The following is a 20,015-nucleotide window of genomic DNA, read 5'->3' as shown; positions in this document are numbered from 1 at the left end:
AAGAGAACAAACATTTAATGCACTTAAAATATTTTTTAATCGTTCTTCAAAGGTACTTTGTCTAGAATTATTTATTTGATTTATAAGAATTGCATATAAAGAGTGAACTTGACGCTGGTTTATGGTCTTTTCAGCATTCATTCTTTTTATTGTTACCACTGCATATTCATAAATTCTATTTCTTGAAACCAATAAACGTGATAATATATTTTGTTGGCGTTTCCTCCTATATTTGTTGTGACTAAATTACCAAGGATTAGTTCTAATTCTTGCAGTGTTTTCCCATCATCCCCTGGTGTTATTTGGTATTTGGTGTTATTTGCAGCAACCCCATAATGTGTTTCAATAAGACGAATAAGACCATTTGATTGATTATCTCGATTCACAAATATTGTCAGAGAAATGGAATATGTTTGAACTTACCACAATAGCTGATGTAATCCTCTGCAGTGTCTGCAAATATGTCTTTTAATTGAAAAACTGTCTCCTCCGGGAGACACTTGTTCAAGGTTCTGGGCTGTGAGGACATTTGCGGCATGTTTGTGAGGTGTATCAAATGTTCAAAAGGAAGTCGCGTGGCGGATGGTGTTAAGTACTCTTTGAGAGTGTTTGCGATAAATATCACTGAGCGCGTGTGCCACCCCTCGTCAATTGGTGTGAAAATTAATATTCCGGGGATGATAGTTGTGACAGACACCTCCGCAATTTTCATTACTCCCATAATCCTCTATCCCATGAATATTGACAAAATTATTTGTTAACGCGCCAATGTGCGATAGCATCACGATTCCGAGGGGTGTTGAACTAGCTCTTGAAACTAATAAAATTCCATTCTCCACCCCTTCACGCGCCCAATTCATTTGTCTCCATATGATCCTCTTGCGATCATTTAATATTAGAGGATATCTATTAAATTTATACACTTGGCTCGGGCCTTGGTGACATTATTCAATGGGCAAAGAAAAAAAGGGGAAGGATGTGGAGAGGACCATGATGGGCAATTGTGAGGGTGCAAAGGGATCAAAACAGGGATGAAAAGCTACCCGCAATGTGATTCACTGCTGTGAGACTTCTTTTGCATTGGCAATTGTTGGCTCAGAGGGTGGTATTTCAATTCTTAATCCGTTTGATTCACCTCCTGGATGGCTTCCACTCTTGCAGACTTGCTCAAAAGAGCGAAAGGAAGGAATTATCGTCAATATTAAAGCAATACGATTTTTTTTTATCTTCCTCCTCAGACTCCGGTCAAAATTTGTCTTTTGATTCATCAATCCCTTGCACTTCTCAAGAGTGATGAATAAATAGAGCAAAAAATTCCCATTGATCCTTTTCACTCCCACTCTCTACAGAGGGATCAACCTCATCTCCCAGCAGTCAAAATTGCACAAACTGAGCGTGAATTATTACCATTTAATGTGTTGTGTGTTGAATTAAGCGAGGGTTTTTTTTTTGGTTTCATCGTCGGGATTATGCCACAGCACAATAGTCCAGGAGTGCTTATAAAATACTCCTTGGTCGGGATCAAAATAAAATGTGCACTGTCGTGTGTGCATTTTGTATATTGTAGCTCATAGAACACAGCAGTGTGTGTAAACCCCCGGAATTATTTGTACACGGCTTAAGGCTCCTTTTATTCCTTTTCTCTCGGCATTTACCAAAAACATTTATTCGCAGAGGACACACTTGATCAAATTCACTATTCTCTCACTCTTCCCCTGCCACATTGCATTTTATTATACCGATTTGTCCTTTTCTCCGGGGACAACGCGACTCAGCGAGGATTCTAAAATATTCCAGAGGATTAACTGCAGAATTTTACATCAATTGTCTCTTCAGCGATACATCCTGTTGGTACGAAACATTTGCCTTGGATTTATTTTCAGTTAGATTGGATCGAACACTGAGTTCAAATTATTTTTATTAGAGAAAAGTAGGGGAAAGGCTCATAATTTTGTCCAGTTTCTTATTTTGGACGCTTTGACGATAAAATTGGACACTAAAAATAAATTGATTAAAATTATGGATTTTTAATCCAATATTTGATGAATAATGAATTCTATCTAAATATTTGTTCTTTTTGGAAGTTGTCCAAATTAATAACCAAGTTGTCCAAAATTCGAGTCAAATTCACCTCTACATATCAATTCATTTTTAAACGTATTAAGACTAATTTTAGTAAGAACAAAGACAATAAACAGCTTGCCAAGTTTCTATACAACCCTTCTGAAAAGAGAATAACAAAAAAAGTCAATTAGTATTGAAAATATCGCACTTCAAACTTGTAACATTGATGCTTATAAGCAGACTGGACAAAATTATGAGCCTTTACCATATAGTTATAATTTTGAAAATTTAAAACAGAAATTTGCTTTATTTTTGTTTATTAAAAGGAAGCATTTAAAAAACCGACTATACCTCTTTTAGGATCGTAAGATATCTTGCAATCTTTATTTATTTTTTTAAAGATTAGGACCTCAACAAAAAATTATAACGAGATAAGAATTAATTTTTAGTCAAAATAAAATTCTTTGAAGTAATTAATTCCAAAAATTTTGCATGGCTTGTGTGGAATCACAAAAAAGGATTTCAAAGGTCTCATTATACGTAATTCTCTTTCTAAAGAGATTTGGAATGAATATACTTGGTTTCAAAGATTTAAAAAAAAATAATAATGTAAAATACTTGAAATTGAAAATTGTAAAACTGGTTAAACTGACAAAATTTGCTTCTCCGAAAAAAAAAGTTTTTTTTTTAAATTCTGTTGCAAGTTTAGTCAGATGCGTACCAAAATTATCATAGGTTTCAATATCCTTTTACTTAATATAGTTATCTATAAAAAAAAAACAATTTATAATGGTTATAAATAGTTAAAAAGAATTCGTTCTTAGGGTAGGTTCCAAAACAGGCAAAAGAGTCAAAACACTGTTTCAGAAAATTCAGAAAATATAATTTTACAAAAATGTGAAGCCTTTCCTCTAAAAATTTATTTCAATATATTTTTTTAAATATTAAATTATAACAATAGTCCAATAAGAGGATATTCTTTCCTTAATAACCAAGATGAAAATGATTAATAAACTCAAAAGCTATACTAAAAGCCAAGTCGGTGTTTCTAAAGTAAATTGATGGGATGGGATATGGCCAGCAAATCCTGCATTTATGCCTATCGCGCAGATTTTGGTTTAAATCGAAAAATTATTTAAAAAATAATAAAATTATCAGTTTCTCGTTTAACTTAATTTAACATTATTTAATCTTGGCTTCTAGAATTTGGCATAGTTCACATTTGCTGTGCCATTAAGCTGCAATGGTTCAACCAGCAATGGACTATATTCCTGAATGAACCAGAAGTATTTCGGGCCTTCTGGATCCCGTTTCAACGCTGAAATATCAGACCACACAGTTTTTCGTTTACTAGAACGTATAAATACTGATTCGTAAAAAAGCCGATCATTGACTAAAAATATATCAAATTGTTACGAAATTTATCCAAATTGGTTTATTATTTCATCAAAAATATTTAATGTAATCACATAGTTAAATATTTTCCCACAAATTTTAAAAATTCAGCCATTGGAACCTGATTTTTGGATTTTTTTTTTAAATATTACTTTTCGATGGACACAATTTCTCAGAATTGGTTCCTATGAAATCGAAAACCAAATATTTCCTGTTTAGCTTACGACTTAAACTTGATCACAAATTATTCTGCAAGACGAAGCGTTGTGTAAAATACGTCAAAAATGTTTTTTTTTTTTTTAATAAAATACTTCCAAAAAAAATCAATTCTTTTTCTTAAATCCTTCGTTCGAGGATTAGTTTAACTCATCAGGTAATAGGAAATATTTAGGTTTTATATTTCATGAACTAAATCCAAAAAATCTAGTACACTAAAAAGAGTGTTTCTTTAAAAAAAAAAAGAAAAAAAAATGCAAAAAACAGATGCAAAAGGAAATGCAAAAAATTTTTAAATGACAATTTTAGAAAATATAATTTAAATGTTGTACTTTTATATGCCTAATCCTAAAGAGCTTGAATGAAATAATTTTTTTTTATTATGTTGGAAAGATATAGAAAAATATGCTTAATTCTTTTTTTTCTTTTTGACCCACGTAACTCCTTAATAAGGATACTTTCTTATGAAAATTTGCATAGTATAGTTATAGACTTATATTATCTAAAAATAAGATTGTAAATAATCTCAGCTAATTTAATAAATCCTCTTTTTAGTTGGGGAGAGCGCACTACCTTCGGACGACTCAAGCTCCGGGACAACTTATATTTTTTGTATGTTTTTAATGGATTTCATCCATAGCTGTTTTCCGGAAATGTTAGCCATTGGACTAGCTATTAAAATACAAATATTATAATGGGCCAAATTCAGTTTAAATACATTGAAAAAAAAAGAATTGTATAAAGCTTGAGTCTTCCAAATGTAATGCGCTTTCCCTTCACTAAAATATCAAAACCGCAAAAAAAGTGAATTAGCCCCTTGTAACTTCCAGAGAGTGATATGAAGTGTTTGAACTCAGACTGTGTGCGAAGTCTGAAAGCTTTCCACTACTATAATTTTGAGAAATATAAAGTAATGCCTGAATTAGGTGACGGTTTGGTAATTATTAAATTATTATTAGTAATCATTATTAAAAAAAAGTTTTCTTAGAAAATTAATTTGGCAATGAATAAATCACACGTCCATACGCTAATCCAAGCTTACTACTGGCTTGTTCTCAGAGAAATTTAGGGACAATTTCATCAAGGGGACTCTAGACATTTCATTTTTTCATACGTTTTTGCATGATACTGGCAAGTTTTTTCTTAAAGAGAATTGACTTATCGGTCTGATATATTTCGAAATCGTGCATTAAAAGCTATCTAAAAATACATAATTCATAATGTTCGCCAAAGTTATACAAGAACTACGAAGAAATTTCTTTAAGTCGCGGTGTAATAGCTGAAAAATTTTTACAAGGAAAAGTGAAAAATAGCTTCACTTTTTATTAGGCTTGATGGGCCCCTGATTTCATCATTAACTCTTTAAGGACGATTGGGTCACCGGTGATCCAAAACCAAAATTTTTCCTATAGTCTTCTAAAATTATGTTTCGCTCTGACAAGTCAGAAAAAATGATTTTTTCTGATCCTTATTTTTTGACTCTTTTGTTCTTAAAATGTTAAAGTAAGTTGTTCGATTAGATTCGATTTTCTGATAAGAGGTGTTCAACATCAATGTGTAACTTAAATCGCTAGCATATTGATTGAAAATCCACCTAAATATATTATAAGCGTTTTAATAGGGGTTCTAGGTCCTACACAGTAAAAAAAATTAACACTATAATAGTGTTAAATTTGGAAAAAGTGTTTAATTTAGAATTGTTTAATTTGAAATTGTTGATTTTCAAGATGCTGAATTTGGAATTGTTGAATTCTGTTTATTGTTGAATTTTCTTTTCATTTCGAAGATTTTGATTTTTTTTGCCTTTTAAGACGTTTTTATTGGTTTTTCCTGTACTCGGGATCCCCCCTAATGCGAAATGATTACATCTGATGCTGGAATCATCACGATATACTTATTATGCATATAAATATTTGATGTTCTATATGACTTTTGCCCAATGAAAAGCATCTCGACTGAAGTATAAGTCTTAATTGGAAATTCGACAATTTTTACACAACTTTTGTTTAAAAATTCAACAAATTTGGTTGAAATACACAAGGCTTCACACTATAATAGTGTTAATTTTTGATCAGGTGACCAAAAATACCATAAAGTTGTGTATTTTTTCACACTATAATAATGTGTAAAGCTGTAGTCATACTATAATAGTGGTAATTTTTAGAATTTGTCAAACAGTTTTAAATCACGAAACATTGTTGAAAAATTTTTATGATTATAACAGTGAGAAATTTTACACCGATCGCAATTAAATAACTAATTTATTCGATTTCACACTATTATAGTGTTAAAATTTTACACATTTTCAAATTAAACAACATTGTTGAAAATTTTTCAACTGTAATAGTGGTAGTTTTCAATCACGTGACAATAAATTACCAAAATGTTATGCATTTTTTCAACATTTTTAAATTAAACAACTAAATGGTCGATTTTGCACTATTATAGTAGTAAAATTATACACATTTTTTTTACTGTGTAGCCAAAGTTTATTGCAGGTCAGTAAAAAATAGCTGTAAGTGCAAGCAAATGTGTGCTTTGTGCGGCCGCGCCACTATGCTAGACTTGCAAGATCCTTTCCATTCAAAATCTGCTGATCATCGAAAAACCACCAAAAATGACCAAAAAGAAAAATAAAACAAGCCTTGTCATATATTCTCTGCACTTTATATAATTTGAATAACTGAGAATTCTGTGTCCTGCTGATTCTTACATATCTAAACTTGTTAAAATGGATTTTTCTTCTTTAAAACTACATTCAATTACATAATCTGATACATTTCACAAATACAATTTTTCAATATCCTTAGAAGAGAGATTCACATATCAATCCAATCTTTATGTACACATCACATTACTCTAAAAACATATATAGAAGAATGAAGGGAGAATCATTTGAATTTCTATTTTATATATACATTTGTTATGTATTTCGGTGCAAAAGGGAAATTCTTCTTAGTCTGCAGGCAAGGAGAGATAGTTGGGAAATTTAAGACGCTCTCTTTAAAGTTGTTCCCGGATCGTCAACTCCACTGCGATAAATATTTGTTTTTTTTTTTATAGGGCAAAGGGCAGTTTGTCACAGGTATTTTAATTGATTTTGAAGATTCATTTTTTAGGGTCACAAAATGGGATCATTTTCAGGAGAAATGCATGAAGTGCATTTTCATGTCTCATCGATAGCTTGTCCAATTAGATTTTCTATACTGAATCCCTTAACATTGGCATATTTGCGCTTCTTAGTGAGTATATTGGACTCCAGGATTGTTGTGTCAGGATCATCTCTGTGTGGAATCCTTCCCGGATAGGACTGTGGTGAATGGGTTTTCTCATCCCTGATATGAACCTCCTCGTCGCGTGGAGACCGATTAGTGGTGACTCCTTGAAAATTTGTCACAGTTGCATAGCGATTGGTGAAGTTGGAACATAGTCCAAGAAGTTCATCATATGTGGGATTTTTCAATGGAACTCCATGGGTAGGTTTGGCACTCAAATTGTGCACCATGTCTCCACCTGAGAGTATGTCAGGTGGATTAATGGGATCACTTTTGTCATCACCTTCGCGCCCCAACATACCACAATTGGCCGTAGTTGCCTGATAGTGAATAGGATTGTGATTGTATCCATCGAATGGTAAGAAATTTCTCTTGACTTCCCCCTCAGAATCACTTTCACTCTCAACATCAATCTTATCATTGGAGCTGCCACCGTCGCACGTGGCAAAATCATTGTGAATATCAGGGCGCATGAATGATGTATGTGCATCATCCAGCTTCGATGATTCCTTCATGTATGCCATTGTACCCACTTCCGGCGGTAACGAACGATTGCAGAAAATTCCCGTTGATCTCTCAATATTCTCGAGGAACTCTTTCCTATTGGCCTCACTGTTGCGCGAGAGAATATTGAGGACTGAAGAGTAGTTTCGACAGCCCTCAAAACCCTTTCTAACTGGAATCTTTGCTGATTGTGACGCATTCCCCGGGACCTCTGTCTTAATCTCCGGATGTTTGTAGTGAGAAACTTCGGGACTTACACTGTAGTCCGTCCCTTGAAGTAACTCTTGTCTATGGGCAAATATTTCATAGTTCTCGATGTAGCTCGAGAAACGGGAGGCATCAATTTGTGCTGGTAGAATGGGTACAGGTTTCCTCACCCAAAACGGCGTAAAGGTACTAAAAACCGATGGAAAGGACAAGCCCTGAGGAATATTTGTACGTTTATACCGTTTCCGGCGGCGCAAGAAACTCCCATTGTCGAACATATCCTCAGCCAATGGATCCAGTGTCCAGAAATTCCCTTTTCCCGGATTACCCGGTTCCCGTGGGACTTTGATAAAACAATCTGTGCACAAATAACACATTGACAATTTTCCGCAAAACCCCAAAACTATTATCATAATTATAAAAATTCTTTTTTCTTTCTCAAAAAAAAAAAACTATTCGTAACTTACCGTTTAGGCTAAGATTGTGACGAATAGAATTTTGCCACGCTGGAAATTTTTCTTTGTAGTAGGGAAACCTGAAAATTAATTTATTGCCTTTTTAGTGTTCATTCATCCTGACTAACTTGCAAATATTTATTTTTCACTTGGCAGCAAAATTATCACACCATACAATTCTCTCTCTTTCTATCTCCCTTCGCCCCCCCGATGATAGTAATCTCATCTCAACATATTTTTTTTTTCTATTTTTGCCCATCTTTTTATATCCCATTTATACCAATTTTCACACGAGTACATGCTATTATCAAACTTCTCAAAGAAAAAAAAATCCCGTGCCCAAATATTTGGTTGAAAATATGACTAAATTTAGGCATTGATAAGCTTAGGAAAATTTATTGTGACATATTTCACTCAAAACATCATACACAAAGAATTAAAATAATATTTGTGTTAATGAAATAAACGGTGTATGAAGTTGTTGAGAGATAGCACCCACAATCTCTCATAGAATAGGCATCCAAATATGGAGATGTTTCTTAATGGTGCCATTAAGAAGAGAAAACAAAATATGAAACATTTTGCCATCTCGCACAAAAGATAATGATTTTCAGAACATTTTCGCAATATCATTTTAATCCCCCAGCACCACCATTTAAAATCCTATTCAAAATACCTGAAACAATTTCATTATTACTGACAATTTAAATAATAACATCAATTTTTTTTTCTGACAAACCTGGAAGCAGATTTAGAGATAAGGTTTTTTTTAATGCATACATCGTAAAAAATTTCTTAAGCAGAGAAATCGCGTTATAAAAGTCTGAGACATGCATTTATATCTGAATCACAATGAAATGATTACGCAGAATTTATAATATATTGGATGAGATCATATATTCTGTCACTAGAAGAGGTTGAAAGTTTGGAGTGGTATATCTCAGCTCCTGATGAACATAATTGGATGAGTGAACTATTGTTGGAAAGCTTGGTTCATTACCTTTCAGAATCTGGTATACTTAATCTGCTATGGATAAACCATGGTCATCCAGAACCATTTATGTCGAGGAAGACACATTTTGCAACGTCTTTTTTGGCCATCTACTTCTGGGACCAGGAGTGACCCACTTTTCTCGCACATGGACTGTTCGTTAGAGGAACTCAAATGGTATAATTTATAGAAGAAACTTTTTTTTGGACATCTTACTTTTTTTTATTCATAGACTTTTGCAAGAATTTTAACATTTTACACACATAGAAAAAAATGACAGAAATCCTTCTATCTCATTTTCTGGACAAACTAATGAAGATATCGACTTGGAATGTTCTAAGTACTCCCCCATAAGTTGATGCAAGGAATCCAAATATCACATCAATTTCACCCCAACGTCTATCCTTCTCCTCCAGAAACCACTCTTTTAGGATTTCTGTAATTTTTTCCTTGCGTTTAACACTTCAAAATTCTTGCAAAAGTCGATGAATAAAAAAAGTAGGATGTCCAAAAAAAAAGTTTCTACCACAAATTGTACCATTTGAGTTCCTCTAACAAATAGTCCTTGTGCGAGAAAAGTGGGTCACTCCTGGTCCCAGAAGTAGATGGCCAAAAAAGACGTTGCAAAATGTGTTTTCTTCGACATAAATGGTTCTGGATGACTATGGTTTATCCATAGCAGATTAAGTATACCAGATTCTAAAAGCTAATGAACCAAGCTTTCCAACAATAGTTCACTCATCCAATTATGTTCATCAGGAGCTGAGATATACCACTCCAAACTTTCAACCTCTTCTAGTGACAGAATATATGATCTCATCTAATAAAATTATTTAGAGAGATTTTTATAAGTAATATTACTCTTCTGCCTAGACACACTTTCGACTTAAGTGGAGAGAAGGCTTAAGCCGACTTAATCCGAGGAACGGCTTAGATAGTGAGAAACTGATGGAAATTTAGTGAAATCATTATTTTGATTATTGTAATTATTATTAATCGTATCGAAACACTTTGTTTGCATTACAATGTAATCTTTACAACGTTCTCGTGTTGGAAGAATCTGCTGATCGTAGATCTCCCAGGAACGCCTTCCTCGCAGTCTAGATGCTTCTTCCCTGTTACCGAAGTTTTTGGGCAGAGGCGGTCTATTTTTATTATACGTTTTACCATAGTGAAAATGCCTTTTTCTAAACATTCAGATTCAGATCCTTACATTGTGCGGGACTCTGTGAGACGACTCTGAGTCAAGCCGGAGATCTATCCACCCAAGAGCTAAAGCGGTCTTCAGACTAAAGGTTTAGTCCAGTTCCCGTACGTCTCAAAATCCTAAATAGCGTGTATTTAATTGCTTATTGAGAGCCTCAGGGGCATGACATTTGCTATGTTTCCCATATGTTTCTAGCGTACCGAAAAAACTTTTGAGTTTATTAGCTATTTTCTGTCATTGAAAAATGAATTAGCAAATAATACAAATACAAAATAAAAGCCAATTTAATATAGAATAGGCAACCGTAAACCCCAAATTGGCAACCTACGTACTTTTGGAGATATCTCGTGAAACGTGTACGAAAACAGGAAAAAAATACACTAAAACTGGTCGCATTTTTCAGAGCTAATGCCACCCCCCGGGAGAGCCTAATAGGTTATTTATCTTTAATAATCCAATCCTAAGTTAAATTTTCCCAAAAAATCATGATTGATTAGAAATAGAACTTAAGCCATTCGGCTAAGCCTTATACGGGTTTCAGACCTAAGGCTTAGCTATCTGGCTTAAATCCTCTAATTCCTCATCAGTCACGGTTTTTTAGGAAATTCTTGTTTAGAATTGGATATTAAGGGCAAATGATCCAATAGATTTTGAAAAATCAATAAAATTGCTTGTTATTTAGATTCTTGAGACCTTATACGGGCTTCAGACCTAAGGCTTAGCCATCTGGCTTAAGTCCTCTCATTCCTTATCAGGCAAGATTTTTTAGGAAATTGTTGTTTAGGATTGGATATTAATGACAAATATTCCATTAGATTTTAAAAAATAAATAAAATTGCTTATTATTTGATTTTTGAGACCTTAGGGAACTGGGCTAAACCTCCAGTCTGAAGCTGGCATTAGCTCTGAAGCCCGTATAACGGTCTTGCCTATTGCGCCACTGAGATTCCCGATTATAATTACGTTAAGTCGTTAAGTAAGTACAAAGTCTAAAAGCCTTTTTGGTTTAAAAACATCGTTTTGTAACATTATACTTGAGATTAAAATGCAATTTCCTCCACTTAAAAACTACTCAGTTCCAAGAAAATAGTTTTTAATAAGCATTTTATTGATTTTTAAATAAGATCAAATTTATAAAAAAAATGGATTTTTAAAACATACTTTCGAGAAAACTCTTGCTTTTGCGTCCGAAAAATGATTCCTTTTGGGGGGGATGATCCTCCAATTTGCCCCCCCCCCTCTTACTAGAATTCTGGCTATACCCTTAACACTAGAGCTTCTTCATCAATCCTAAATAATGGGCACTTCAATCTATGTATACAATACTGAGCATAAGACAAGATGTAGCGCCCGAACCGTTCCCAATTTTGTTCTTGATATCCCAGGGCCCCCTTAACATTAGCTGGCTGGTCCTGTCACCCTGAATCTGGCACTGGGTAAAAGGATTCTTTACTTAGATGGAGTAATACAAGTAACTAGTTACTTAGATGGAGTAATACATACATTAAAATAAAATTGATAATAAATTGTTATCTTAATTGGGTGGATATAAACTTGAATACGAAATTTAAAGACCTTTCAAACTAAACTGAATATGAATATTTTTATTTGAGATTTATGTAATTTTCTTGAAAGTACAGCAAAGAAAAATGCAATAATAGGGGAGACCGGGGTAGAATTACCCACGTATAGTATTAGATAGTGGGATCTTATAGTTCATCTTTGAAGAAATATTGAGGAAACCACTCTTTATTCTAAACGTGTGCTTCCCTTACTATTCATTGAAATATTTATCAGGCTCATACAAACATTTTTTGTACAAATTACACGCAATAACAAAATTTCATTTGGTAGCTAAATCTACCCCGGTGTCCTCTATTAGTAAGAATAGGTGTTATTCTTTTATAAGCTATTGCTGACTTAGGGTTGAAGAACAACTTTGAGAGCGAAACGGTGGAAAAGCACTTCCAAAGATTGTATATAAACAGTCTGAGACAAGTTTGAAAAAAAAAACGAAATAAAAACTGATCGAATAAAGTTCTGTCTGTTCTTTCTATGAAATTCATTTCAGGAAGTCACTGTGACTCGTTCAGTTACGCCCGCCTCAAAGATGAAGTCATAAAAAATGCGACACTCCGTCAAAGCCAAGAGGAGACAGAAAGTTCTAGTTGATGATGGATGCAAAAATTCTAAAGTACATATAATAGAAAAAAATCTATTGTCCGTGACTGTAAGAAGAGCTGCAGAGGGTTTGTCTCAATACTTGGATTTTAAATTAGAAAACACGACCATAAAAACGAAGTGAATATGTGAAACGAATGCAGTGTGATATTAATTAAAATCATGCAATAAAGCTTAAAAAAGCTTTTAACAAAAAAAATTAAGAATGGTTTAATTTAAAGTTATTTCTTGCTAGACAAGATATATATTATATATTTATAAAAAAAATGTTTATTTATTTATAAATTCATGTCCCTGTATACAATTTTTTAAGTACAAAATGGGGCTGTATATATTTGTGGTGTAGTGAATAACAATATTTAATGGAAAATACTTGTTCTAAAATATATACTTGTTTATCATTCAGCCTATACATCATTTGGGTTCCTATGCTGAGTAATTCGCAGCCAAAAAATAAACATCGTAACTTTATCTTAAAATAAAAATAAAAATTTGCCAAATGATATAATAATATACATTAATAATTAACAATAATTATATTTTAGTAAAAACGAAATGATAAAAAATTCTTCGTAGAATCTTACTTAAGGGGAAGTGGGGCACCATTCCATTGGGGCAGCTTAAAAATTAGACTTCTTTTCTTCTATTTTTAAATGAAACTGGGCCATATCGTGATATTAGGTCCACAAACCAATTATGAAACTAAATTACATTATAATAACGCTAAATTTCGTTTTAAAAATAGGAAAAAAGCCTAATTTTTAAAGATGCCCCAATTCAAAGGTGCCCTACTTCCTCCTATTAATTCGATATCTATGAATTAAAAATAACGAGTAAAAACGTTTTAAGTCGAAATAAACTTAAGGTCCCTTACAAGCATCGTAGCCAAGCATTGAATAATTGAGTATTTTAAAATTCTTTTTTTTTATCAAAAGTAAAGATAGAGGAAATACTTTGCACGGTCCCAAGCTTCAGAATGACTAAATTTTTCCTATGTTTTACAATAAATGTGATTCATCGTATCCATAATTTAAAAACCAGGGGAAAGTCTTCTGTTTTTAAAATATACTGCGGAGTCACATTAATTCAAAAATATAGAAATATTTAATCATTACGGAAACTTGGGTTGGGACCGTGCAAAGCATGAGCACTTTCCCCTACACAAAAAGATATACAAATAGATAAAAATTATCGAGAAGAATTCTCTTAAAGTTATAAACCGACAGTGTAAAGGATCTCAGCTAATTGCTATTAAAATTACCAAAAAGTCAAGTAAGACAAGTTCCGCTAAAATTATATTCATTAAACTGTATAGCTTTTATTTATAAATTTTAAATTAATAGATTTCAAGAGATAAGAATGTGTTTTAATTGGTTTTACACTGAGAAAAAAACGGGGTGCGATTAACTTTTTTTCCTCATAACTTTAACACTTTTTAGGTGTAAAAATATATCAACATTTTTTTTGTTAATTTTACTCCTTTTTAAGGGTAAAAAATAACATGAAAAAGGGTAATTTTAACCCCTAATACACCTAAAAAGCATAATATTTCCACCGATTTCGGATAAATACTGCAGGGTAAAATTAACATTTCAGGAATGTTATTTTAACTTTTTCAGATTTCTCTCAGTGTAGGAAGTTTCATGAAATAAGAAGTTTAAATTTTTCAATGGTAATTAAAAGAAGAGACAGAATCAATCTTTTCGTCTTGGTAGGGGGAAATAAAGGAAGTTTCACTTGTCCTTTATTTCCCCCTTAACCATTATTAACCATATTTTCAACGTGCATTTAAAGCTTTTTTCATATTTTCTGAAATCCAAAAATTTATATCACCGCCGACGCCGGTTCTATTTATCTAATTTTAATTATCTTAATCTTTACTCTCGGTTTCATCACCTACAACTCTTCTGAGCATGTCAAGGATCATGAAATTGAGAAACATTTATTCAAAAAATCTTTAAGTTTGTTCTTTAATTCCATTATAAATATGTTCTTGGCATGTTCAGTTCAGACAGAATGTAGAAGATGAAATTATGCATCTCCTAGCGCTTTTATTACCAATAGATCACAGGTAATCCAAAAACTAAATTTTTGTTGAAGATTCAGAGGACAAAATAATTTTCTCTGAAAGGTAATTGAAAGTAGAGATCATCTATAGTTAAGAAAAATGCTTCATAATTTGTTTGAAATACAGGCTTCTAAACCAATTCTTGGGATTTTTTGTGCATTCTAATTGGAATTTTCATATTCCATTTATTTATTTCTGTAGACTTGTGTTCTTATTATTTAAATTTAAATAAATTGATAAAAAAAAGCTATAAATGTGACTATCTAGAGCGCAGATCGCATTATATATATTATATTAAATGAGATGAAGAACAAATGATAAATGGGAGTTCAATAAATATGAAGAATAGTTATAATTTTGTTTCAAAATCGACAGGAAAATTTATTCTATAGATTAAATGTATGGACAAGATAATTTGTTAAACGTATTATTTATTTAAATTTCATTGTAGCTTCAAAAGACGATTCGCCTTTCAAACCGGTCCTTAAAGGCCTCTATACATTGGGAACAATTTCTTTAAAAAATGCCTTTTTAAATAAAATTTCCCCTATTTTTGTAGGCAAAAAGTCAGAATTTAAAAAAAGGCAATTTTTGACGAAATTGCTTCTGGTGTGTAGCCACCATAATGGATTAAGCTTGAGATAAAAAAGGATAGGGTCGTTTAATGATGTGGCACTACATCATTACTACTTACGCACTACAACATTTTTTAAGGAAAAAATGAAGCGATCTCAAAAATTGAAATATAAACCAAATTTCATCAATGCATGTGTTTTTCAACTGTTCTTCAGAGTGTAAATAAAATTGGACTTTTTTCTCTTATTTTTAAATGGAGTTGAACCTAACAATGATAGCTCCACAGACCAATAGCGAAACTAAATAACATCTTGATAAGGCTCAATTCTATTACATTTAAAAATAGGGAAATAACCAAATTTAAAGGTGCCCCATTTCTCCCTACAGTAAAAATGATAAGTTTTAAATCGTTATAATGATATTTCAATGTTCAGAAATAGTTCAGCACTGCGAAATGCCTCTTATTCACGGGAATTTTCAGAAATTTTAGCAATATCTTAAGTTTTTGATCTTGTAAAAAATTAAAATTCTGAAATGAAATCCTAGCTCTCGATTGGGGAAGAGCCTGCGTGTTTGTGACGCGGTGTATTATTCTTCATTTATTCAACTAAATGTTACAAAAACACTAATCGAGTTATTTTAATAAAGTCTAATGAGTATATTAAAGGCAAAACAACATTTCAAGACAATTTTCTGAGTTTTCTAAATAATGCATTAAATTCAAAACACAAAAATCTTTAAATATTATAGCAATATAAATTCATTCTAGTATTAGAAGTAATTTAATTATTTTTAATTTTTTAAAAACAAACACTACAAAAAATGAATAAAATTGAAGAATAAATTGTTCCTATTTCTATAAAACGTAATTTCAGCCGTAACACACTAGATATAGAGGAAAGCTCTCTTCGGACAACTCAAACTTCGAACAACTCATTTTTAAATATGTTTTTTAATTAATTTAACCCATTAGGGTAAAAGGAACGCCTATTGACACTTTAAGAAGTCGTGTCAGGACTTATTGACACCCTACTCTGTACCACTTGGAGTACAACATTTGAACCCCTATCCTTATCGAAAAACGTAGATTAAGGAAAAAACGTAATATTTTTTACATTTTATTAGATACTTTAAGAAGTTCAAAATTTTAACAAAGTGTCAATAGGAGTTCTCTGTCGAAAATGTATTTCTTCGATCCCATAATATTATAATTTTAATAGCTATTCCGGCTATTCCAGTGCTTGTAATTTTCTGAAAAAGAAGGTCATGGGTCAAAGGGTCAAATCTATTAAGAAAACAGGAAAAAATTAAGTTGTCCGGAGCTTGAGTCGTCCGAAAGTAGCGCGCTTTCTCCTACTAAGTTTTATTCCTGTTCAACGTACTTTTATAAAATTATCTTAGAATTCAACTTGCGATTACGGGGCGAAACTGCTCCAACCTCTCCTATAATTAAAATAGGATTAATTGGAACGAAGGATAGTTTTAAATTTTTGAAAAAAAATCTAGACGTGACTAACGAATGCATTATTATAGAGGACTACTCGTTATAAGTTTCATCGTATAATTAGGTATATCGCACAATATTCAACGTATTTGATAGTTTATTTCTTACGAATTTTAATTATTATTAAATTTTTTTTGTAATTTCTGTAATTTTTCTCTGCCATTCTTATGCATTATTGAATTATTAGCAAAATTTTGGGAGAAATTGGACTTTTTTTCTTTTCGATTAGCATCAAAATTTCCTATTTTTATCCTTTCATTTATTAATCATTTACAATAAATTCTTTATGAATTTATTTCGAGAATCACGAATGAATTTCAGGCATGTTCGGTAAAAAAAAACTGACATTCTATTAGTAAATTTCAATTGCAATTCCTGAACAGTCATTAAAATTAAATTGATAAAAAATCGAAAGAGCGATAAATCAACGAATATACAGGCAAATGCATCAAAGTGCAAATAATAACAATTGTTGTATCACATGAAAAATATTATTAAATGAAAATAGGCTTTATTAAATAAATATTCATGTGGATAAATATTGAATTTTACAGTGCTGTAAATAGCAATGATTTTTTTTAATATCTATTCTCTCTTTGTCTCCCCTTGACTTTCTCTTATATATAAAATATTTTCATTGCTTTGGGTGAAATCTTTGATGTACATCCCATCCCATGATCATCATATCCTGTGTGTATATGAGATGTTAGAGAGAAAAGCCACGAGTTCTTGAATATTTGCAAGTCATTCACGCAGAATTAATTGCACACGGTGAAATGCAATAAAGAAAATATTTTGCTCACCGTGTCATAATGAACTCACAGATACCGCTAAGGGTGAGTTTCTTTTGGGGTGACTGGAGAATGGCCATTGTGATTAGAGCAATGTAGGAATAGGGCGGTTTCACCAGCGGTGGTCGTGGCTTATCATTTCCAATTTGCGATGGTGATGCCGAAAGGGCGGGTCGTAAATCCAATGGCGATGATCGAACTGGCGAATGCATGACTCCTTTCCCTCTTCTACCCGTTTTTTTCAACGTTTATTCCTCTTTTCTATCTCTCTTTCGCTCTTTTGGCTTGTTTTTTCGTTTATTTCGTCAGCACTGTCCCTTGAAAATCCCAAAAATTTATCCTATCTTCTGCCACAAATAAACGTTTTTCTCTACCCTCATCTCATCATCTAACCACAGATGCATCACAACATTTTATCCCAATGTTTTTTGCACTTGGACATTTTCACTAATTTTTCTGCATTTCCTTTTCCATTGCATTTGGACAATTTTTCTACTGTCCAATATTTGTTTTTTTTCTGCTACTAATTTATTTCACAAAATGCTTTCGAATTTCGCAAAAGGATAATCCAATAATAAGAAAGAAAATGAAGTCCTTGCAACAAAGTTACACTTTTAAACACCTTTTAAGTTTCCTTAAAAATCTTATTTAAAAAATTATTTGGTCCACTTTTATTTGTTAGAAAAAAAAAACACTAATTTACGAAAATATTTCAAAAGAATGACTAATTTGTCCTACATCAGGAAAAATTCCTTCAATATCTCAACACACAAAATCAATTAGTTTTATTTTTTGGTTTAATGAAGTAAAAATTGTAACACAGCACAATGTGAAAAAAATGCACAAGAATAATAAATGGGTGTAAGGATTCACAAGGAGAGACGCTTCCTCTCCATCCGGTCTATCTGATTGTGTCTGACTTGCACCATATCTCGTTGGCGAATGCCAGAAATACTTGGGGATACGTAAATTGTATTTACTACTCAACTACAACATTTATTTAAAGATAAACTCGATGGAAATAGTATCTGGCTGTTGAGATGAAATGAGAGGGAAAACGCTATAGGAGGGTGGTCTCATGGTATCAACTCGCATAAACTGCTATGTACATTCAATTGTGTACATGGTATCCCTTGCGTATACGTGTGTTCGTATTTTCTGCCATTGATTTACTCTTTTTTTTAGTATTTAATACAATGCCTGTTTCTCCCTTTTCTCCATCTACCAAATCCCTGTCCGATCCTTCGTTCTCCCTCTTGCGCATTTTGAAAAGTTTGACGGGGTAGATGAAAGTCAGTGAAACAGAGACGGATAAATGTTGTTGCAGGAGAGACCAAAGAGAGGAGGGAATTGTGTAGGCAACGAGATGAAATTCTCGTTGTTTGCTTCCACACAAGCTATATATCCCTGGGAAGGGATGTTGCCGCACTGCGAAGAAGAGGACACAGTTGTACGTTGATTATTTGAACTTGAGGCAAACAACAAGGCGCAACGAGGAGGAAAAAGCTTCACAGTTTTTTTTTTCTTCCATCTTCATACCATGATACAGTAGAAGTCACATAAGGATATATATCTAGGATTTTTGCACAGTCTTTTTTTTCTTCTTATTCCACCACTCTCCTCACTTTTGCTCCACCATAAATATATACATGGTCCTTTCAAATGGAAATATTGATTGTGTGTGTTGAGATGGGGAAACACCACAAAAATAAATATTTTCTCCATGTTCGGTGAAAAGTTTTTCACTCCGTTCTCTAGTTCTTTTCCTCCGTTCACCAAAAGCATCCGATATAAATTTTGCAGGATGATCAAAATTTTACAAACAAAAAGTTCTTTAGAACACATTCATTAATTGAAAAATTATTCCAAAAACCTATTGTTTTTAACACCACCACAAATTATTAGAATCCGTAAAATATATTTTAAAATATTGAAAAATTAAGAGGTAGGGTAAGTGTGACAAATTTCGGCATAGTTGCATGCAAGCGTCAAAGTCTCAAGTTTTGAAATGTAATATTTCAAATTCAAATTGATTTTTTTTTATTCTTTCTTCTGAAAGAGTGTTGCTTGGAACCTTGTAAAGAGTTTACCGTCTTTATTTACTCTAAAATCATTCTTAATACATTTTAAAATGAATAAAAGTATAGACATAGCTTTGGTGCTCTATTTCGGCCACCTTCATTCTCATAGTTCCTTGCTCGTCGGGAATTCTTCCAATATCCTTTTCACGTCATCTTGTTTGTCGAATCTACATTTTTTGTTATTCTTTTGCATTGTATAATCTCTAGAGTACGTAAAATTTAAAAGTTCATGGAAATTCGAGGAACAAAAAAAGTGGCCGAAATTGCAAGCTGCCCGGAATTTGGCACACTTACCCTAGAGCTTTCGCTTTTATAATGTAAGACAGATTTCTGGTCCAGAACCAAGATTTAGCTAAATAGCTTATATTTGTAATTTTGTCGGTTGTATCGACCGTTGTCGTATCTGCATTTGTTTTGTATTTGCATTTGAATGCAGGTTACGATACATACGTTGCCTCTTGCATAACATGCTAACACAAATGAATTCAGATACGACAACA

The 20,015-nt window shown here is 32.5% G+C and overlaps 1 protein-coding gene across 1 annotated transcript; it reads right to left on the bottom strand.

Moving 5' to 3' along the window:
- Nucleotides 1-6,323: 6,323 nt before the first annotated feature.
- LOC129799315 (fork head domain-containing protein FD3-like) lies at nt 6,324-18,426 on the bottom strand. The gene is made up of 3 exons (XM_055843094.1): nt 17,447-18,426; nt 8,129-8,196; nt 6,324-8,019 (listed from the first exon to the last, which is right to left on the bottom strand). The coding sequence occupies exons 1-3, from the start codon at nt 17,644-17,646 to the stop codon at nt 6,842-6,844; spliced, it is 1,446 nt and encodes a 481-aa protein (XP_055699069.1). The 5' UTR covers nt 17,647-18,426; the 3' UTR covers nt 6,324-6,841.
- Between the last annotated feature and the right edge of the window lie 1,589 nt (nt 18,427-20,015).

This window comes from Phlebotomus papatasi, chromosome 1 (genome assembly GCF_024763615.1).
Source record: "Phlebotomus papatasi isolate M1 chromosome 1, Ppap_2.1, whole genome shotgun sequence".
NCBI lineage: Eukaryota > Metazoa > Arthropoda > Insecta > Diptera > Psychodidae > Phlebotomus > Phlebotomus papatasi.
The sequence above is the reverse complement of the archived record's forward strand: the minus strand, read 5'-3'. Positions and strand labels throughout refer to the sequence as shown.